At 44.5% G+C, this 21,298-nt stretch overlaps 4 protein-coding genes and 1 pseudogene across 5 annotated transcripts; 3 read left to right on the top strand and 2 right to left on the bottom strand.

The window, feature by feature from the left end:
* The first annotated feature begins 1,254 nt into the window (after positions 1–1,254).
* Positions 1,255–3,556, top strand: LOC136513284 (uncharacterized protein ycf36-like; annotated as a pseudogene).
* Positions 3,557–4,147: 591 nt separating this feature from the next.
* On the top strand, positions 4,148–8,147 carry LOC136512616 (glucosamine inositolphosphorylceramide transferase 1). The gene is made up of 4 exons (XM_066506580.1): positions 4,148–4,730; positions 4,849–4,971; positions 5,791–5,958; positions 6,041–8,147. Exons 1-4 carry the CDS (start codon positions 4,461–4,463, stop codon positions 7,712–7,714), a joined length of 2,235 nt encoding a protein of 744 aa, XP_066362677.1. The 5' UTR covers positions 4,148–4,460; the 3' UTR covers positions 7,715–8,147.
* A 157-nt stretch (positions 8,148–8,304) lies between these two features.
* Positions 8,305–12,524, bottom strand: LOC136511612 (flap endonuclease 1-A). The gene is made up of 17 exons (XM_066505654.1): positions 12,399–12,524; positions 12,166–12,282; positions 11,334–11,392; positions 11,171–11,230; positions 11,019–11,072; positions 10,859–10,907; positions 10,710–10,757; positions 10,437–10,502; positions 10,234–10,284; positions 10,035–10,154; positions 9,882–9,966; positions 9,690–9,771; positions 9,365–9,473; positions 9,223–9,279; positions 9,094–9,140; positions 8,927–8,981; positions 8,305–8,667 (listed from the first exon to the last, which is right to left on the bottom strand). Exons 1-17 carry the CDS (start codon positions 12,408–12,410, stop codon positions 8,599–8,601), a joined length of 1,140 nt encoding a protein of 379 aa, XP_066361751.1. The 5' UTR covers positions 12,411–12,524; the 3' UTR covers positions 8,305–8,598.
* Positions 12,423–13,820, top strand: LOC136511613 (uncharacterized protein At4g29660-like). Of its 2 annotated transcripts, none has more exons than XM_066505655.1 (2): positions 12,423–12,918; positions 13,292–13,820. In XM_066505655.1, the coding sequence occupies exons 1-2, from the start codon at positions 12,541–12,543 to the stop codon at positions 13,427–13,429; spliced, it is 516 nt and encodes a 171-aa protein (XP_066361752.1). In that variant the 5' UTR covers positions 12,423–12,540; the 3' UTR covers positions 13,430–13,820. The 2 variants fall into 2 exon arrangements, with proteins under 2 accessions (XP_066361752.1, XP_066361753.1); XM_066505656.1 differs by having other exon boundaries at positions 12,433–12,918; positions 13,295–13,820.
* A 77-nt stretch (positions 13,821–13,897) lies between these two features.
* Positions 13,898–19,190, bottom strand: LOC136511611 (chaperonin CPN60-like 2, mitochondrial). The gene is made up of 16 exons (XM_066505653.1): positions 18,781–19,190; positions 18,514–18,673; positions 17,635–17,810; positions 17,296–17,391; positions 17,104–17,208; positions 16,451–16,537; positions 16,291–16,380; positions 15,960–16,040; positions 15,813–15,881; positions 15,674–15,751; positions 15,471–15,566; positions 15,292–15,391; positions 14,781–14,884; positions 14,590–14,695; positions 14,336–14,414; positions 13,898–14,251 (listed from the first exon to the last, which is right to left on the bottom strand). Exons 1-16 carry the CDS (start codon positions 18,991–18,993, stop codon positions 14,146–14,148), a joined length of 1,746 nt encoding a protein of 581 aa, XP_066361750.1. The 5' UTR covers positions 18,994–19,190; the 3' UTR covers positions 13,898–14,145.
* Between the last annotated feature and the right edge of the window lie 2,108 nt (positions 19,191–21,298).

Below are 21,298 nucleotides of genomic sequence, written 5' to 3'. Positions count from 1 at the left end.
CTCAAACTCTCAGAAAAACAAAACGCCAGAAAAAGCTAAAAAGCAAAATATAAAATGGGAGCCTGCCATGCTCGCCTAACATGGAACGGCATAATTAGTAGCTCTTGATCACCACGCTCGTAGTCCCTCCTGGTCCTGGAGCTTCGGCAGCGTGTCCTCCAACTCCATCTGGTCCTTCACCTTGAGCATCTTCTTCCACTGTTTCAGAAGGGCCAGAACTTTGTAAGCAATGGATTTGGGAGATTTGATTAACTTGCTATTGAATACCCAGTCATTTTTGGTTTTCCAGATGCACAGGCAACACTAACCAAAATGAAGAGATTCACGCTCTTAGATATCTCAACCTCTCCCAAGTTAAGCATATCCTGAAAGTTAGTCATTGAAATAGGTCTTTGCCCCCATCTTAAACTAACTCTAATCCAAACCCAAATAACCTGGGTTATATGGCAGTTAAAGAATAGATGATCTCTAGTTTCCAACCGCCCACAATATTTGAAAACTTTGATCTTCAAAAGCAATTTGACCTCCCACGTATAGCAAATTAATTTTGGAACTTGGAAAAGTAGCCCGGCTAGCGGAACGGGAGAGGCGGCGTGGCAGCATACCGTCCGTCTAGAGATAAAGTTTGTCACCTTTTGCTTCTGATTTGAAGATTAACGTTCAGCTTTAGCTTTCTTTTCAAAAGATGTTCAGTGCGATGTCGATGTACAATACCACTGATGAGCAGATTTTTCGCCCCCTTGAGAGAATAACCCTTCGTTCTCTATGCTCAGCTTCAAAGGGAAAGCACATTCCCAAACCAGAACTTCTATGTCCTATTGTCCGCGAATATAATTCTTGTTGTTCTAGACAAGGTTGAAATCAAGCTGACTATTAATAATTTTATTAAGATATTTATTTTTAATAAACTAAGACGCTTTAATTTTATTCAGGGGTATAATTTTTCTCCTGCATGAACAACAAATTATTTCAATTTCAATCAAATGACTGTTAACTTTTAGACAGTCTCGAAGCTGGGCCTGTGCTGTCTTTAAATGGGCTAAAAGAGGTGAGGGCATTGCATTACATGTTAGTGGGCCGTCGGCCCACGTAGATAGAGCCAAAAAAAATCTCACGGGTTATTGGACCGGCTGCACACAGATCAATACAGTCCGTCCGTAGTCTGCGAGCGAGAGCAGGAGGCGGCCACGCAAGCGCCACGAAGGGAACGAAACCGACGCCGAGCCGGCGAACCGTTGCTTCGCGGGTCACAACACCTCGCTCGCTCGCCTTCCCTTCCGCTTCCACATGGCCGCTCCTCTCCACACGCGCCTCCTCCCGCTCCCCTTGCCCCCGAACCCTAGCCCCGGTCCCGGCGCGCGTCGGGTGCCCCGGCCCCCGGCCCCCGCGACGCCACCGCCACCGCCGCTGCCTCGCGACGCCGCCGTCGCGGAACGGGAGCTCCTCCTCGCCGGAGACCGAGTGGTGCCCGGTGCCGCCGGAGCAGCGCCCCGTGAACGAGTACGAGGCGCTCGCGGCGTCCCTCCCCTTCTCCTGGGCGGCGGGGGACCTCCGCGTCTACTGCTCCCGGCTCGCGCTCACGGGCGCCGCCGTCGCGCTCTTCGTCGGGCTCCCCGTCGCCGCCTTCGGGGGACGCGGCGGGGCTGGCGCCGACGCTCTGCACCTCGCGCTCGGCCCCACGGGGTCCGGGATCCTCGCCGTCACGCTCGCGGTCGTGCGGATGTACCTCGGGTGGGCTTACGTCGGCAACCGCTTGCTCAGCGCCACAGTGGAGTGTGAGGAATCCAAATTAATTTTGTTCTCCTTTCTGCTGGTCTGCATTGTGTTAGTCTGAAGTCTGTGTCGTATTTGATTCAGATGAGGAGACGGGATGGTATGATGGGCAGGTGAGACGTTTCTGTTGATCGCGTCATTTCTGCTGAGATTGTATTACTTTGAGGTACTCCGTGTTAAGTAGAACAGGGATCTTATCTATAGCTGACTTGCTGCTTGTTTAGGCCTTGAAATGTTTTAGTGAAACAAACAATTGGACAAAAGGAATATGATCTAGAAAGCTACAAGAATCATTCAATCATCAATACACTTAGTGCCACCAAAACAGATAACAAAAATTTGCCTCTAAGGTTATATGCCTCGTGTGCATCCACTGTTGGATACTTGGATGCATACGATGATGCGTGTGAGCAGGAAAGAGAAATATTGAGGGCACCTCTCTCCTTCTATACGCGCATCCCCACGTCATCCAATGGTGACACACATTAGGCATATGCCCTTAAGGGCAAAGTCAACATTCAGCCACTGAAAAAACTTTTGCGGTTGTTCTCTGTTGCTTATCTTGATCAAGCCTGACATTATTGATATCCATGCCATAGAAAATGGTGAGGTGTTAATCTGCCGCTGTTCCATATTAGCAAGCGCTTCCTTGTAAATTAAGCATTGATGTAGAATTGCTGAGTTATTTTAGTCCTTGTAAGTTATTGTAACATGCAGACATTCGTCTCAAAAAGGAGGAGAAAAACATGTACACACATTCTTATGATGCTTCTATAAACTTGTTATAATTGTGTTAGTCAAGATGGTTTGTGGTTTTCCACTTTGTTTGATCTGATTCTTGGCAAGTGTTTGTATTCTTCTGAATAAAATTTTGTATGCATGGAATTCATTATACTTGGCTCATCATTCGGCACCAGAATTAACTCTTGATGCTAAGATCATTTCGTACCTTGGCAGATATGGGTTAAAACTCCAGAAGTTTTAGCTCGTGATCGGCTTCTAGGCTCATTTTCTGTAAGTTGTTCTTATTGACTTCTTTAAATGTCACATTCTTTTATGATCAGTTAGCTCTTTGTTTTCTACTGAGTATCAACTCCATGCCATAAAGCTTATTGAATGAAAACTGAACTGTACATGCACATGGCATGAGCTGTGATATCCCTCAGGGAATATGACCATTTTATGAACCTGGCTGTGCTCTGGATCTACATCTGAGTACGGGTGTTATCTGGTGCATTAGTTTTCTGAAACATTAGAAATTGCAATACCAAAAAAAACATCATAGCATCATTGCGAAGAATCTTATGCATGGCTGCTAAGCACTGTTTTTCTTTTTATGCTCCAGGTCAAGCCTGTGCTAAACAGAGTGAAGTTCACCTTGGTGGGTCTGGCAGGCTCCCTGATCCTTTGCATACTTCTTTATGTGAACACCGAAAACCCAAAGGAACCTGATGGAAATACCGGTGGAAGGGTTATCCCTGGAGTGTACAGTGACACCGCCGCGAGGTCATTTGAGCCTGATGCATTATGTGGACAACCTGATCTATCGTAGCATGGCAAAGTGTGGAGCATGGAAGGTTTTTAGATGGTGGTATATGGTCTCACAGGGTATACAGGTTCCCCTTTGTCTTTCGGCTCTTGCCTTTGTAAATGGTGGATGCTTCCATTTCTGTACGAAATAGAGCAGTCACACTGTGGGACTGGGACAAAAGCCATTCTCAATTCGCTGCTGTCCGTGACTGGTACGTTCCTGTCCGTGACAGAAAAAATCTCAAAATCTGAAAAGGAAATCAGGGCCTAGTTCCACTAAATTCCTAAATTTGACACTATATAAAAAGAAGATTCACCGTCACATCAAACTTACGGTACATGCATGGAGTACTAAATGTTGACGAAATCAAAAACTAATTGCACAATTTGGTTGTACTTTACGAGACGAACGTTTTGAATCTAATTAGTCAACGATCGGACAATTGACACCAAATAAAACAAAACAACACTGTAGCAACAGCTACAGTGCTTCTGGCGACGCTGAATCGGCGGAACTAAACGTGGCCTGAAAGATACTCCACTGTTTTCTCTCAGGTTATGTTTGGTTTCCAGAAACTGAAAGAAATTGAAAAGTAATTTAATGATAAAATAAGAAGCATTTTCTAGATATTATAATTATAATTTTAATTCATGGAATAAAAAAGGCCTTGAACAATGTTTGAAACCGCGAAGAGAAAAAGGGAAATCGATGTCCGGGCTGCTTCCGGTCAAACATGCCGTCGCCGCCGTCCCTGTTGGAAAACCCCTCACTCCTCGGTCCAACCTATAAGAAGTCCAAGGACTAGCGCGGCATCCAGATCACCCCGTGCCGTCCGTCCGCTTTGGTCGTCAGTCGTCACAGCCCACCCCAACAAAGCAGCTCGCCGCTAAGACAGCGAAGCAGCTCTGGCTTATTGCAAGCTAAGCTGCCCGGTTGATTGATTGCCCGCTAATCCCCTGCCTGCCGCCACCGCTTCCGCACATTTCCTCGCTTAATTAATTGGCTAGTGAAGTTGATCCAGCTCGGCGGGCGGACTTGGAGAGAGCGAGCGAGCGAGCGAGCGAGAGAGAGAGAGAGAGAGAGAGGCAGAAGCAGAGGCAGCCCGGGATCCGATCGGGCGGTCGATGCTACGGCCGGTGGTGGGTGTCGTCGGGGCATGGCTGGGCAGGCTGCGCGGCGAGGAGGAGAGATGAGGCGACCGAGCAGCGGCATGCGGGCGGCGGCCGCGCGGTCGCCGGCCGCCTCGTTCCTGCTGGCCGCTGCGGCCGCGGCGTCGTTCGTCGGCGGGTTCTACTTCTGGTTGGTGGTCTCGTCGTTCCGGCTCCCCGACTCGGGCGCCGCCGGGTGCCGCCCCGACGGCGAGGGGTCGTGGGCGGTCGGGATGTTCTACGGCAGCAGCCCCCTCGCGCTCGGTCCCATCGAGCTGGTGAGTGGCCTGCGGCCGCACTCAGCTTAAAAGCAGCTCCTCTCGTGCGAGCGTTGTGGGTAGGTTGACGCCTGAAGCGCTTCCGTTACTCTGTCTGAGGTGTAATTTTGGTGGGCAGGAAGGGAGAAGCAATGGCAACAGCTCGGCGTGGCCGGTGGCGAACCCCGTGCTGACCTGCGCGACCGCCACGGAGGCGGGGTACCCGAGCAACTTCGTTGCCGACCCGTTCCTCTACGTCGAGGTGAGGCACTGCTGCTGCTTGTTTTGTTCTGCCGCTCTTCCCGGGGTGGAATTCTGCTTCTCGTGGATGTAGGGATTATTTGCAAATTAGCTAAGCTATGGGAGGTGGGAGCAAATCGTTGAGCAAAGTAAAATTCAGGGTCGCTGACTGAACTGGTGATTTGGCTGCATTACAGAATTCAACACCCACGCAGGGGTGCCTGTGAGGGTTTGATGTTTGGCTTTTGGATGCTTAGAGGAGACTAACTTACTCAGGCACATAATAGATAATACTGTTTGGCTGATTGGCTGAATACCGTAATGTTGACAGTGTCTTACTAGCGTGTGAAAAAAAATGTGTAACTGTCTTGTCTCAGTCAAGGCATACAAAGTTAGGTCCAGCATGTAGTGGCTGCTACTCCATGATGCGCATACTAGTAGCATGTAAGCATGGTTTGTGATGAATTAATAGCCTATGATGAGATAGTACCTAGGGAGTTTTAGTTGAGGAAAGGATTCAGATCCAGTTGAGATAGACACCGAAATGTGCTTTGCTTAGGTACATTGCAAGTTTGAAACCATTAATCTAGAAGTTGATCTGTAAATACGTCCCACTGCCGCTGTCTACTTCTCAGTGACATTTCTCCTTGTTTGAATATGTATAACTAAGCAGGAGGAGAAAGTTTTTACTAATGCTATTTGTCAACCTGAATGCATTATTGATTATTATTTGCTAGTATTCATCCAATGAGTAGCATTCTTAAGTTAAGATACTACTTTCCAGGCTTGCATTTTCACCTGCTAGCTCTCTCACTCTGATATGGTACTATGCATCTCCTAGGGGGATACACTATATCTTTTCTTTGAAACAAAAACAACAACCTCAATGCAAGGTGATATTGGAGTTGCAAGAAGCTTCGACCAAGGTGCAACATGGGAATTTCTTGGCATTGCTCTAGATGAGGCATGGCATCTGTCATATCCTTTTGTGTTCAAGTATGAGAATGAGGTAGATTCTTTAACTTCATATCTATTACTTGACAAAACAATAACCATTTATGATGACAAAACAATAACTCTCTCTCTCTCAGATTTATATGATGCCAGAGGGAAACAAAAAGAAGGAGCTGCGCCTTTATCGTGCTACTAAGTTTCCCCTTGAATGGACATTGGAGAAGGTTCTTGTCAATAAGCCACTTATTGATGCCTCATTAGTCCAATTTGAGGGATACTGGTGGCTATTTGCCTCTGATTTTACACGGTATGGCGTTGAGAAGAATGCAGAGCTTGAGATTTGGTACAGTAACTCTCCTCTTGGTCCTTGGACTGAGCACAAGCAAAATCCTATCTACAAATCGGACAAAAGTTTGGGAGCTCGAAATGGCGGGAGGCTCTTCGTTTTTGAAGGGTCATTATATCGCCCTGGTCAGGATTGCAGTGGTACTTATGGTCGGAGGGTTAAGTTGTACAAAGTTGAAAAGCTAAGCAAGGAAGAATACAAAGAGGTCCCTGTAAATCTTGGGATAGAGGAGCCAAAGAAAGGGAGAAATGCATGGAATGGCATGAGGTACCATCACATGGATGCACAACAACTTGCATCTGGTGGATGGATTGCTGTAATGGATGGTGATCGAGTCCCTTCAGGCGATTCAACCAGACGTTCTCTCATTGGTTACATAGCTTTCCTGTTGGCCAGTGCCCTTGTCATTTTTGTGGGTTTTATGAAAGGTGCAATCAGTTGCTACATTCCTCCCAGTTCATGGGTTCCTCTTACAAGGAGAACAGAATTATCCCGTGTCTTCTCTGTGCACCGCTTCAACCAGAAAGTCCGCAGATATTCTACCAATATTAGCAGATATATCTCTGCTACTAAAACTAAGCTCAGTGAAAAGACTTGGTCCAACATGCTTTTCTTCTGTGTAGTTGCTCTATTTGGTATTGTGAATGTCTGCATTGCTGTGCATTTCTTATGTGGTGGCAATGGTGCTGAAGAGGCATACACATATCAAGGGCAACACTCTCAATTCACCATGGTCACAATGACATATGAAGCTCGTCTCTGGAATTTGAAAGTATTCATTGAACACTACTCCAGATGTGAATCAGTTAGGGAGATAGTTGTTGTCTGGAACAAAGGTAACTATCCAAGTAGTGACGCATTTGACTCTACTGTGCCTGTGAGGATACGAGTTGAGGAGATCAATTCACTTAACAACAGATTTAGGGTTGATCCTCTGATAAAGACCCGAGCTGTTTTTGAACTGGATGATGATATCATGATGACTTGCACTGACTTAGAGAAAGGATTTAGGGTCTGGAGAGAACACCCTGAGCGGATGGTGGGCTTTTACCCCCGGATGATAGATGGCAACCCTATGCAATACAGGAACGAGAGATATGCTAGGGGTAAGAATGGCTACAATCTGATACTCACAGGTGCTGCCTTCATGGACAGTGAGTTTGCTTTCAAGACTTACTGGAGCGAGAAAGCTCGTGAAGGGAGGGACTATGTGCACAAGAACTTCAACTGTGAGGACTTGCTCATGAATTTTCTGTATGCGAATGCAAGCTCCACAAGGACCGTGGAGTATGTCCACCCCGCATGGGCTATCGATACATCCAAGCTTTCTTCTGTTGCTATTAGCCGGAACACTCAGAAGCACTATGATATTAGAACAAATTGCTTGGCAAAGTTTTCCTCCATATATGGTCCCCTCCCTCAGAAGTGGGAGTTCGACATGCGTAAAGATCATTGGGACAAATAGGATGGCAATGGTGGTACAACGGACAAACTCATGCTGGTGAAACCTTTTTTTATTAATCCCCTGGAAAGTTTTGTAGCTTGGGGTGAACGGTGAAGTTATAGGTCCTTTGGGCAGAAGTGCCCCTGGTTTGTGATGTACCTATTAGATTCTGGCTAGAAGCTTAGACCTGATCAGGATAGACCATTGTTCAAAAGTTTTTGAAGTTAATGCTGAAATAGACCTGAAGTTAATGTTGAAATAGACCGAAGGCAATCAAGTGTATGTGAATTGTGAAAGGCAAAGAGGGAATTTGGAAACTGCATAGTGGGTGGGAAGTTCAGATTGTTCGGTTCCCTTATCTCTGTAATTTGTGTACATGTCTTCCTTCAAGATTGGGCTAGCAATTTTTTTTTTACAGCTCGTAGTGTTTATTATTTCAGTCTAATGAGGACTTTCTGAATCTTTGGTTTCCGAGATGAGCACGACTTCAGCTGCTGCGACCGTGTCAATGTTTTTGCCATTTCAATTCTGGTAATCCTCGCTCGCCGTGTTCGACTTTGACCAGTTCACCTCATCTCCGGTTTCCACTTGCAACCGCTTGCACATTTCTCCACGGGCAATGAGCTCGATCGCTGGATCAAGCAAATTATCGGACGAAGTACAGAACAGCAACATAACCGCCTTAAAACTTGCAACATAGATACTTCAAAGGACAAGAGGAAGATGAACACGCATGAACGGAAGAACTAGCCACCGTGATAAGTTTTGTTACTGGGTACATCAATCTCTCTTCAAACACAACTAATTTACCCTAGCTTTTGACCACAGGTTTGAGTTACAACAGGGAGTCAAATAATCTAAGTGATGACGCAACCACATCGTAGCTGCACATTAAGCATTCAAGCTTATTTCTTCTTCCCACCGGCCTTTGTTTTCTTGTTCGCAGCTGCCTTGCTTGTTTTATCCGAAGTCTCCTGCATTTTTGTGGTGAAACGATTCATTAGCTAAAAACCAAGGAAGAACCATCCTATATTGCAGTTATGAGTAACATATGATTTTGCATGAAAATATGCTGCCATGAGTCTTGACGTCAGGCTTGCAAGATACAGCTTCAATTGACTAATTGCTACCTGGCCTGCATAAATTGACATGCCCTATCCAGAATTGATGACTACGGAGAAGGCTAAGAATCACAGATACGCATGAAAGATGGGGTGGCATTTTTTCAAGTACCTTCCGTTTCAGCGGTGCTGATGTGGTGGCAACTGGCTTGAAAAAGGACTCGAGTCTGGTCACATGAAATCAAGAATCAATAGTTTTCGGACAGTAAGATTAATTTAAACAGGCAAATAAACTCGCATGCACTTTGTAGTTTGTACAAGATGCCAAGAGATACTCACCTTCCTTGCGATGATTTATTCTTGGCAGATTTGATCTTCTCTATGGCCTGCACAAAAGAACATGAGAATCACAGATGAGAAGAAATGATTGGAGAACTAAACAGTGAGAACCAAAAGAAAGGTACATACCTTTGTCACCCGATCTTCATTGAAGCCATTATCTTTTACCAGGAAACTTATGAGACCCTGGAAAGAGGCCAAGAACAATGAGTTACATTCAGGATGTACTAAATAGAGTTTGAAGGTAAGCAAGCAAGGTCAATGCGTGTACCTCCTCATCAGGTGGAGTCCATTTCAGCTCAGGAATATCCAATGTAACATTAGGCTCCTTGAACAAGCGTCGAGCTTCTTGGTAAGGCCAGTCCTCAGGAATTTGATATCTGTAGCACACATGTACAAAATTAGGCAGAATCAAACAGCAAACAGTTTCCTTTCATTTCACCACTAAAACATCCAACACAAGGAATGCCAATAAAAAAAAGAAAAGAACACATCATTGCTTGATAATGTAAAGTATAGGGCCATGATGGAAAATAGACTGCTCCTATGACTATTAGGTGAACAGACAAAACTCAGACTATTTTAAATGGACTAACCTGTCTTTATTAAGATTCTCCAAAATGCTTTCTATGGACCCATGTTGACGAATAAGTTTCAGAGCTGTTTGCCCCCCGATACCTAACGAACAAGCAAAGACACCGAGTTAGAAAAATAGAGGCACGAGGTAAAGCATTTTAGAAACGCAGACAATTGTGGAGTATAATATGATATAGAATTGATTAGGATACCTTTGATGCTATCACAATAGTCACATCCACACAGGATGCACAAATCGATGAACTGGTCCATGGTGAGTTCAAGCTCCTCCAAAACCTGCGACAAAAGTGATGACATATATGCAACATCAAGGTAATTACTGAGCACATAACAAAAATGCACACCTTGGCAACGTCAAATTCCATCACAGGTATTTTCTTGGAACTTGGATCCATTAAATGACGAAGGAACGTTGGAGCCCCAAAAGTAAGGGAATCCATATCTTCTGAAGCAACAGCGAACACCTACAAAATAGATAGCATATAAGGAAAAAATGGAATGAATGACTGGAAACAAGAAGGTGAAGGTCTTCGTTAAGAGTACCTTATCGTTTTTGCAAAGGGCTGCACATTCTGCTTCTGCTTCAGAAGGTGCCTATTTGTCCAACAAGACAAATCCATGAATTAGCACTGACACAAGACAAGATAAATCATAGCCTTTATGCTAGCAGGAAAAAAAAAGATCCTAAAGAACAATCTGACTCGTCGCATTATCGGTAGCATAATAACATGGTAAACTGAATTCACCTCTACAACAGGAACCCCCATAAGTCTTAGTAGTCGTTTACAGTCATCGTTATGTTGCCTTGTGACCTGTTCATAAAAGGGGAAACAAGATGAAGCCGTAGCTTACTCAGAACAATAAATCTTGCATCTTACATATATTTTTTGACATTTATGCCGTGCATGAAACTAATGGGGCTTCAGAAACATTCTAAATCACCTCAATTTTTGCTGTTGTGGTACTCATGAAATTTTCAAGTAAACCATAAGCTATCGACTGGAAAATGAAGAAATTACCTTTACAGTCCTCTTGCTCAATTTTTCAATCGCATCTTTATCTCCATCCTGAAACATCAGGGACCATTTTCCTTTAGGATTCAGAAATAGAAGAATTGACAAATAATTATGATACCAAAGAGTGAGCAAACTTGGAGCAAGACAATTACCTCTACTGCCTCTTTCAGATCTTCGGTTGCATCTTCTCTTTTTGAGAATCTGAAAATAATAGTACACTCTAGCAATGAGAGAAGACTTTGAAGTACAGATATTATATAAGTGTGTCAAATAACATAGGAATAATGAAAGAAATATTCAAATATATCATGCCTTTTAGCAAGTTCTTGTTTCTTCATATCAGGAGGCTTGCCATCAAAAACATAACTGCACAAACAATGAAGCAAACCATTTAGAAGGCAATATATTTGTCTACACGTATTTATATCTTACAGTGGCAATAAATGAAAGGAAGTCATGTTTACACTGGCTTGATTCCCGCTTCCAGTAACCTTATTGTCCGGTTGAACATTCCTTGTAAATGACTGCAAAACAAACAATAATTAGAAAAAAAAATACCAGCACTAGGAATATAGTGAATGCAGCTTCAGATATTAAACTTGCTGGAAAGGATATATTTATCTGTACCTAGTGACTTCACCAGCTTCATTTGTGAGAGTTTCCACACCTGTCCTTCCAACTACAATCTGTTCAAGAAAGTATAAGAAACACATTCCAACTCTTTCATGGCAGTAGGTAACTAGCACAGTAGTAGCATCTCAAGACGCACAGAATACATGCAACTAATACAATTTGCTTTCATCTTTTATTTTACTTGAACAAACCAAGCGAGCCAATCTTGAAGGTCAATCCAGTTGAACTAAAATCAATGCAAGTGGCCTGGAGGGTGAAGGATGACATTGACCATAAGAGGGCATTCGGATTTGTATCCTAATTAAGTTCTAGTTTTCATGTTTGTGTGGCCCATGGTGCGGTGGTGCCAATAGGTTGCTCCTAGAGTGCCTTGAGTGTTCAGGCCTTTTTTTTTATGAGGCTGCATCCTCTATCGGTATAATGTAAAAGTTCTTTCCCGTCTTAATTGAAAGGCAAAGCTCCTACCATTTACATAAAAAAAGCAATGCAAGTGATCTGCTTTGATTTGATAACTCTGTCAGTTCATTCGGACACTAAGCAAACGAACGAGGATGTAGATTCCTCATCGTACCCCCCCCCCCCCCCCCCCACCCCCCCAAAAAAAAAAACGTTCCAAGGTTTAACAATCCTAAACCCTAGACCCGGTTCAGTTTGAAGAGCAACAGTTCGGAGCAACTCCTGTAATGCGCACAAACAGAAAACAACAACATAGGGAAAAAATGCACAATCCTGGCCACAAAACAAGCAATAAAACAGCCAGTTCCATCTTAAGCACAGGACGGCGAGGAAAAGAAATGAGGACTAGTGGTGTTGGAGCGGAACACACCAGGAACTGGTAGATGCTCATGCTGGCGTCGACGGCGATTTTGCGGCCGAAGTAGCTCTCGAACTTCTGCTCCTTCATCGCCTTGGGTGCATTGTCCGCCAGCAGTTTCGTCAAACCCTACACACGCCGAAGGCGCGAACCGAGTCAGAAACCGTCAACCGATTCGCCACCAGACGGCACCAACCCCGAAATCCAAAGAAGGTAGAGGGAGGACGGGATCCCCCCGCACTCACCTTGATGCCCATCTCGTCTGCGGCGGCTGTGGCGGGCGGCGGCGGAGCCGGAGTGGCACAAGAGACCGCGAACTATTTCTGTTTTTTTCTCTTTCCTTACCAACCGGTTTTGTGTTTTCGCGGCGCGGCGGAGACTGCACACATGGGCTGTAACGGGCCGTGTGGGCCCGATCGGCCCAACTATTCAACACAACGAACTAACGCGTCGGCCCATCGCGAAGCCTCACGTCGCCGACTCCGCCAGCACCGGGCCACCGGCGGCGAGGTCGCGCGAGCGCGGGCAGGCGTGGGACTGGGAGGGGACAGGGGAGGAGGAGCCGAGGAGGAGGTGAAGGCGATGTCGAGCCGGTTCTGGAGGTGGTACGCGGACCGGCAGTTCCACAAGTGGGAGAAGACGGTGCTGTGGGACATGGTGGAGCCCTACCGCCCGCCGCGCTCCTTCGCGCCACTCGTCGGCACCTACGTCGCCGCCTTCTACACCGGCGTCGTCGGGGCCGCCGTCACCGAGCAGCTCTACAAGGTCAGACAACCTCAGCGCCTGGGATTTCCATTCCCCCCTTGCCGTTGTTCCTGCCCCGCCGGCCACAGGCACTGCAGCGCCCATCAGGTGCTCGTTGGAATGCTTGCCCGAGAAACTGCGTCAGCCGCGCGGATCTCCGGGCAGCTCGAGTGGCGTGGTGACTCGCGCATAGGGACCCTGTGTGATAGTTGAAATTTTCCAGCTCCTTCGCATGATTTCGCGGCATTCGGTGCCCGAATTCGTCTGCTCATTGCATCTGCAGATCTTCTGTCGTGATTGCACTGAAAAGCATCAAATTTGTTCGAGAAATCGGGATGCTGCATTGAGCTCACTATGCAAGCTAAACTGGCTCCCCATTTTTTTTTCCAAATAGCAGGAGAAGTACTGGGAGGATCACCCCGGCGAGGCGGTGCCGATCATGCCGCCCAAGTTCTACTGGGGGCCATGGAGGGTGATGAACGGAGAAGTTCCCCGCTTCATCCAGCCGCCCGACGAGGCCAAGCCGGCGTAGGAGCTTCAAGCAAGCATCAAGCTACCTTTTCAGAAGATGCTTGTATCTGGTCTCGATAGAAAAAAAGCATCGAAAAACTACTGATGAGTGTTACAGTACTGCATCTCCTGTGATTTCCTCGTTGGGTGATTACTGATTAGACGACGGCATGGTTATGGTTTACTGATTAGACGACGGCATGGTTATGGTGAATAAACTGTCTGTGCGTTTAGTCTAAGCAAACGAAGTTACCTTTTGTTCATGTTATTATAGCCGTTTTCTCGTCCTGGCATCTTTTTTTTTTTTTTGTGATAGGCGTCCTGGCATCCTTTCGGGGATAGCAGGTCTCAAATTTGCTGCCATGTGCTATTGCCCTGTGCCCCTGTGCTGAGCTACGGAAAATCAGACGGGAAAGTGTCGGTCATGTTAAGGTCGAGAACTCAAGGTGGTGACAAAAATAAACTCAGCTCAGCTCGTAGAAGGGCACAGTAAAATTCAGCTGCTTCGACTGCAGCTAGTTATGCTTCAGATAAGAGTATACAAAATGGAAGCCGCTATCAGTACAGCTTACATCACCATCGAACGCTGCACTGCATCAAAAATTGCAACTCGGTGACAGTTTTGCACCTCGTTTCGAATAAACTCTGTAGACGTATCCGCTAGGGAAAACAAAGTTCGTCCCCAACTACCAAATTACTAGTCTTACAAGTCAGATCATAAACGACGCCTAATTTTCCTCAAAAATCCATTCCACTCATCTGTGGCATACGGCTGGCTATCCTGGCCTTCGTTGCCGGGAGCTCGGAAACAGCAGCCTCCGTGGTTGTCACCAGCAGGGAAACACTGACCAACAGCATCACAGTTTTGTAAACAAGCTTGATCAATTAGTCATACAAAAGGAACGCAGGCATTTCTCTTGAAATGTACCTTGCAGCATCTTGAAGTGCAGTGCGGATCACCTTCACAGGATCGATGATGCCGGCCTTGATCATGTCAACATACTCCCCTGCAGTTGGCAAAAATGCATGAATTAATTACTGATGTACTGAGGGTTGTTGTGCTGCTTTAGAAATTTGGATATAGCCTTTAGGAGTATCTTGGCAATGGTGATGTGCGCGACAGAATGTGGTATTTGTCGGAGCCACACAATTTCAGAATGTTCATAGTTAAACAGAACAAACCTTTCGCTGCATCATAGCCCAAACTGAGGTCCTCTTGTTCAATTAGCTTCCCTACGACTATAGCTCCATCAATGCCAGCATTTGCAGCTATGGTCATCAAGGGAGCCTGGAGAAATCCATAAATTATTTTAGATTCAGGAGACAGATAACCTAAATGCGTGAAGCTACATAGTTAGCTAGAAGAGACCCACCTTCAAAGAATTCTTGATAATTTGAACTCCAATCTTTTCATCCTCATTTGCTGTGCTAATCTTGTCGAGCTCCTTGGTGGCATAAAGAAGGGCGACTCCACCACCTGTGAAGAGACATGAACCGAAGAACACATACAGCATATGGTCAGTTTGCATAGGTTAAAATAATAAGCAAGTCATGAAATGAAATTAGTAAATGGAATACAGCAACTCCACCAGATCTCTTATAATTTCCTATAAGTTGTTATAGGAGAGTGCCCTAAAACCATTTCAGCATATAGGAGAGCACTACTGCTGCAGATTACCTAAAATTTGTCTCCTATTTCTTTAGGGATAGAGGAGAGGGGGTTCTCTCCTTTCTTTAGGGGAGAGGGGGCTGGTTTTAGGAGATTTAAAAATTATAGGTATAGGAGATGAGATAGATCTGCTGCAGCACCTCTATCTCCTAAAATACTAGTTTTTTAGATATAGGAGATCTGGTGGAGATGCTCCTTCGAGAAAGTTTTGCAACCTGGCACGATGCCCTCCTCCACAGCAGCCCTCGCAGCATTTAGAGCATCTGTTACCCTATCTTTTTTCTCACCAACTTCAGCTTCACTAGCTCCACCAATCTACAATTTACAAGGACATACTGAAGAAGACTGGAAAAGAAACTTCACACAAACATCACTTTCTAAAATTTTAACAAACCTTGAGGACAGCAACACCTCCAGATAACTTTGATAAACGCTCTTGGGCCTTTTCTTTGTCAAATACAGCAGTGCTTGTGTCAATTGATTCTCTAAGCTGTCAAGGTCATCAGAACAATGTAATTCCAATTGAAAGAGCTTCTTTCTAGTATTATCGAGATCTTCTTGACATCTGATGAGTCAAAATGTGACAATTCTCAGTACCTGTTGGCACCTCTCCTCTATCCGCTGTTTGTCACCTCCACCATCTAGGATGATAGTATCATCAAGAGATACAGTTACCTGTGAAGAAGGATGTCACTGTATGGATCTCAGGCGCAATAAATTATGAAAGCTGACAAACCTTTTTAGCAGTGCCAAGCATTTGTAATTGAACTTTGCCAAGATCAAGACCTCGTTCCTCGCTAATAACCTTGAAAGCAAAATGATGTGTAGAAGTCAAATTGAGTCATAATCGTAATTCATGTTAAGAAACTCTAGATTAGCTAACCTCTCCTCCAGTCATCACAGCCATGTCATCAAGATTGTGCCTTCTGTTTTCACCAAATCCAGGAGCTTTGACAGCACATACCTACATTTGACGACAGGTAATTAGTTGAAATTTACATGAATAAGCTTCACAATGATAACAGTGAGTTAAGGCATAGCCCCATGACTTGTGAAGGGAAGAAGCACTACATGCGGCTGGTCTTTGATAAAAGAAGAATAACGAAGACAAGGAAAAGGGCATGCTTTCATGAAAAAGTACAGAAAGTCCAGTAGCTTATATAAACATTTCAGTACAGTATATATCAGGCCCTTAGGAAATTTGTTAATGTCACCTTGAGTCCAACACGATGCTTGTTAAGTACAAGCATTGAAAGAGCATCTCCTTCAACATCCTCAGCAACAATGAGAAGAGGCTTGCGATTCTACATAGGCCAAATACCACCCATCAGATGTCATAGCACCAAAAACTTAGACATAAATGGACAAAGTTACCTTGATAGACATTTCTAATGCTGGAAGGAGAGAATCCATATTTGAGATTTTCTTGTCATGGATAAGAATCAGAGGGTTCTCCATCTCCTGCGGGTATAAAATAAATAGTTGTGAAATTAATAGTAATCTCGGACTATTCACATGGAATCTTCCTGTATGTTGATGACTTGATGTGCATCTCGTCAATGTTTTCATCTGCCCATAAACCCTTTACTAAGCAACAAACTATTCCAGATACCCCACTTTTATGGGCCTACTAAACACATATGGAACATTTCCAAATAGCCAAACATTAGTGATTATACAGAAGCTCCTGAAGAAACTACAGCCTTTGACTTCCCTAGTAGTGCACACACATTTCTACCAGCATACATGTCAGTATCACAATCACAAAACTGAAGCAAGAATAGAAACTAAGGGCATGAGAACTCCTATATGCTTTCAATAAAAGCAGAGAACTTCTCGTTTCCAAAACAAAAGAAAAAAAGAAACTAAGGGCACGTTTATTTCCTTGCCAACTTTACCATAACCACGAAAAAAAGGGGTGGGCAAAAAACAAAGATGGGCAAGGGTACCTAAGATTTCCCAAAAAAAAATAGTTAGGAAATCATTTGTGCTGAATTAATTGGCTCAACTAAGAAATGCAGACTTACACATTTCTGAGTCTTCTGATCAGTCACAAAGTAAGGAGATATGTATCCTCTGGACAGCTTCACTCCCTGTACTGCTTCAAGCTCATTGTCCAATGTTTTGCCATCCTGCCAATTTCCAAATGGTAAGTTGCAGTATAGTAAAATGCCTATACACAAAGAGCCTAACAGCAAAAAGAAACACTCAACACTCACAACAATAGTAATGACTCCGTCCTTTCCAACTTTTTCCATAGCTTTTGATATCAGATCTCCAATTTCCTTTTCACCATTTGCAGAAATGGTTGCTACCTGGATTACAAGAGAAAAATGAAACTAGGCATGCTTAGTAGAGTTTTTTCAAGTAAAATGCAAAAAGATGTTACATGAGAGCATACTAGTACAGAATCGCAATGATGATTAGTGGTTGTTTACTACAGCAGATGCTAGTAACAATCATAGCAAAAGGTACACAATAAACTTCAATAAATGGCTCATGATGGAGTTGAAGGGAGCAAACATAGCAAGCTACCTCTATTGACCAAAGTATCTAACCTGGTTGATTTCCTCCGGAGAATTAATCTTCCACGCTTTACTTTTGAGGTGAGCAGTGATAGCATTTATGGCCTTGTTTATACCATTCCGCAAGTCCATAACGTTGACACCGGCTGCCACGGCCTTGCATCCTTCCGTAAGAATTGCCTGTGTAAGTACAGTTGCACAAGTGGTACCTATTTCCAGAACAAATCAGAAAAAAAGCGAGTGGAACTACACTCCATTGAGACAAGTAAAATTGGTTTCAAAAGCTGTTGGATGTATTGCAAGACGGCCGATAGAAATTTTGGCAGGGCCCTCAAATTTTATGTTGCGTGAAATGTGTATTGGCGAAATATATCAGAAACTAACTGTGTTTTCAGTATCTAGACTACCTATCTGCTCCGTCAAAAGAAAATCTATGTTCAATTAAGATCCATCAGCATCAGAATATATTGAGAAAAAACTCAAAACACAATTTAACATGGGCCTAGACTGGAGGTTGGAAGTGTGTGAAACAGTACTTGTTTGGCATAGTGATTTTAGTGCATAAAACATAATAAGAATTATTAAGAAAGAAGGCAAATCTAAGGCCTCAAACTATGGCAATGTAAGTCCACTGTGACTGTGTGAGCCTCTCAGGCACTAAACATAGAATTCTAACTAGCAGAGACAAAATTAATCCGAAGATAAATTCGAATTGATCCATACCATCAGAATTTCCCTGTTCAAACAGCACAAACAAGATGGAGAAGATAAAAGCATCATGATGTTGACATCAAAGTCAGATGAGAAATAAGAGACTAAGATGGATGTTGTATTGCTGTATAGCAGCTGGCAGGTAGTTCAGATGCTGATTCACGAAAAAGCACAGTAATTTCCCGAAGCCCTGGTACCTACCATCCCCTGCAGCCTTGTTCGTAGCATCAGCAACTTGCTTCACCAGATTCGCCCCAACATTCTTCGCGCTATCCTCGAACTCCACGCTCTTGGCAACAGTGACCCCATCCTTCGTGACCTTGGGACCTTTACGGAACCCCTCGATGATCACAGTGCGCCCCTGCAACACAAGCAATCAGCCCACTAGATCCACGCCGGTCGCCGCTGCATCACGCCCCGCCCCCGACCAACGCAAAGCTTCCCAGAGGCAAAGCAGGGAGCGCGAACCTTGGGGCCCATGGTGACCTTGACGGCGTCGGCGAGGTCGTTGACGCCCTGCAGCATGGCGGCGCGGGCGCCAACGCCGAAGGACACCTCCTTCGCCGTGGCCGCATACCCCCGCGCCAACAGACGCGGCGGCTCCCCGGCCGCGCCCCGCGCGAGCTGCCTCCGCAGCGCTGAGGAGGACCTCGAGATGGCCGCCGCCGCCGCCCGGTACATGGTCGCGCGAGTGTGCCTGGCTGCCTGCGGCTGCTCGTGTGCGCACTCGAATTGCTTTTGCCGCCGGGTCGGGAGGAGGGTTTTAGATGAACAGGGGTTTGGGGTCCCGGAAGCTTCGTCTTCGGCTCCACCGCGAGATCAACGCTTCGGGCACCGCTTGGTTCCAGAGATTTCATTTTGGGTCTCGCTTCATGTTCGTTTCAAAATCTGATTTGACACTACGCGAATTCTTTCAGTTTAGGACTTTGCCTCTATTTTCTTCAACCTTTTGTTTCCTTTTTTATGATCCATCCAAGTAAAATGGGTATGAGTTATTCATACCTCTTCTACATGTATTCAGTTTTATACAAATAAAATATTCTAACTCATCTTATCTTACATGATGACATGGACGTGGAGAGGCATGTGATGTTCGCTGGTTGGTTTCTAAGCTGGTTTGACCTAGCTGATGTTGGTTTATTATGAGAGAAAAACACTATTGATAAGCTGATTTGGGCTAGCTAAAATCAACGAGCGAATAGGCTGGTTATCGGTCGAAAGGCTCATACAGGAGGCTCCAAGCCCACAAACTATGAGCTTGCAATTTGCTAGTAGTATCTACCATCGTGACTTTTGCATGACTTATTATACACAATAAATTCCACTCTTTTCGTCTCAAATTTTGAGATGTTTCGATTTTTTATATATATTGTTTTTACTATATACCTAAATATAGTGTATATTTAGATGTATAAAACTGTATATATCTAGAAAAAGTTAAAATGTATTATAATTTAGAACTGATGGAGTATGATATTAGATAGAATCGAAGTCATGATTTCTATGTAGTTATTATAGTTATAGTCATGCACGCAAACAAACAGATCCATAATTACTTGGCCATACCAAAAGTTACAACCCTACAATGAGCATGATAAGTGAGAGAATTTCCATGACATACTCCTCCTGCTCAAAGGATAGAACCGCAAGTCCGCAACGCAACATTCTTGTTGTCCACCGCAACAAGGTGATCTTCTGGTTGAACGTTTTCAAATCTAGCACAATACCCTTTCGCCCTGAACTAACCACATGATTGTGGCTCTCCTTTGCCTGGGCGGCAGGTCACGCCTGGATGCTGACTGGCACGTTTGGTTGCCGACTTTGGGGCTGTTTGGATGCAACTCTGGCCAAAATTGCCTGGACTGACCCCTTGCTTGAACGTCATTTGGTTGGAGCCCTGAGTTTCTTTGCCTGGTATGAATGCCTATGATAGTTGCCTGTGGCCAGGCGCATGAAATTGATCGTCTGAGAGTCCGTCCAACTACCTGGTTTTTTAATCACCGTAAAACACTGTTGTCTTATCTCCAAGCAACCAATGAACCAAACATTGCCCGGTTCTTCTATCCACTCAAGCAAATATCTAGGACTTCAACTAAATGGTACAACAGTTTCTTCGTCTGCCTGACCAGTCATTTTTATAACCGGTGGCAGGCAGCTCGCAGGCAGGTGGAATGCCCAGGCAAATAGTTTAGGTTGCATCCAAACATGCCGGGCGTATGCATACACCTGACACAAGGCAGGCAGGTGGAATGCCCAAGCAAATAGTTCAGGTTGCATCCAAACATGCCAGGCGTATGCATACACCTGACACAAGGCAATAGCACAACCGGCAAGCAAAAACGATAGCCTAGATGTTGTCAAGGTTGTCTGAGCATATAATGATGTATGATACTATGATGTACTGTCATACTATGTGATTTTGTACTATTATTTAATCACTACTGTTCTATTTTTTAATGCCCACAAAGGAGTACTCCCTCTGTCCCGCTATAAGTATTGTTGTGGCAGTGCATTTGAATGTCTGCATTCACAGCATGTCCCATATACGTGGACGCACCAAATGTCGAATGTCCAGGTTCACGAAATCTTTGTTGTACTTGGGCCTCGTTTAGATGACTTCATTTTGCAAAATGAAGCACTGTAGCAGTTTCGTTGTTATTTGACAATTAGTGTCCAATCATAGTCTAATTAGACTTAAAAGATTCGTCTCGTGGATTTCGTCTAAACTGTGTAATTAGTTTTATTTTTTATTTATATTTAATGCTTCATGCATGCGTCCAAAGATTCGATGTGACGGGGAATGTGAAAAATTTTGCAAAATTTTTGGGGAACTAAACTGGGCCTTGCTACGAAGCTAAAATGACACAATTAAATAGACAGAGGGAGTACAGGTTACTGCTAAAAGAAATTTACAGCCACGTTACTATTCACCAAGGCATGGAGATGATATTTCGCTGTTCATCGGTATGAAAGTTTATTTTGGGAT

This window comes from Miscanthus floridulus, chromosome 16 (genome assembly GCF_019320115.1).
Source record: "Miscanthus floridulus cultivar M001 chromosome 16, ASM1932011v1, whole genome shotgun sequence".
Taxonomy (NCBI): Eukaryota; Viridiplantae; Streptophyta; class Magnoliopsida; order Poales; family Poaceae; genus Miscanthus; species Miscanthus floridulus.
The sequence above is the reverse complement of the archived record's forward strand: the minus strand, read 5'-3'. Positions and strand labels throughout refer to the sequence as shown.

Bases quoted from the DNA above. Each gene is read 5' to 3' on its own strand.
- LOC136512616 (XM_066506580.1), top strand. From the start codon at position 4,461: ATGGCTGGGCAGGCTGCGCGGCGAGGAGGAGAGATGAGGCGACCGAGC. The intron at 4,731-4,848 runs GTGAGTGGCCTG...TTTGGTGGGCAG, and splicing joins CGCTCGGTCCCATCGAGCTG to GAAGGGAGAAGCAATGGCAA. The intron at 5,959-6,040 runs GTAGATTCTTTA...TCTCTCTCTCAG, and splicing joins TGTTCAAGTATGAGAATGAG to ATTTATATGATGCCAGAGGG.
- LOC136511612 (XM_066505654.1), bottom strand. The intron at 11,393-12,165 runs GTGTGTTCCGCT...TTTCTTGAACAG, and splicing joins TGAGCATCTACCAGTTCCTG to ATTGTAGTTGGAAGGACAGG. The intron at 11,231-11,333 runs GTACAGATAAAT...TTTGTTTTGCAG, and splicing joins GAAGCTGGTGAAGTCACTAG to TCATTTACAAGGAATGTTCA.
- LOC136511613 (XM_066505655.1), top strand. From the start codon at position 12,541: ATGGGCTGTAACGGGCCGTGTGGGCCCGATCGGCCCAACTATTCAACA. The intron at 12,919-13,291 runs GTCAGACAACCT...TTTTCCAAATAG, and splicing joins TCACCGAGCAGCTCTACAAG to CAGGAGAAGTACTGGGAGGA.
- LOC136511611 (XM_066505653.1), bottom strand. From the start codon at position 18,993: ATGTACCGGGCGGCGGCGGCGGCCATCTCGAGGTCCTCCTCAGCGCTG. The intron at 16,538-17,103 runs GTAAGTCTGCAT...TTATACCCGCAG, and splicing joins ATCAGAAGACTCAGAAATGT to GAGATGGAGAACCCTCTGAT. The intron at 15,882-15,959 runs GTTAGCTAATCT...TTTGCTTTCAAG, and splicing joins CTGTGATGACTGGAGGAGAG to GTTATTAGCGAGGAACGAGG.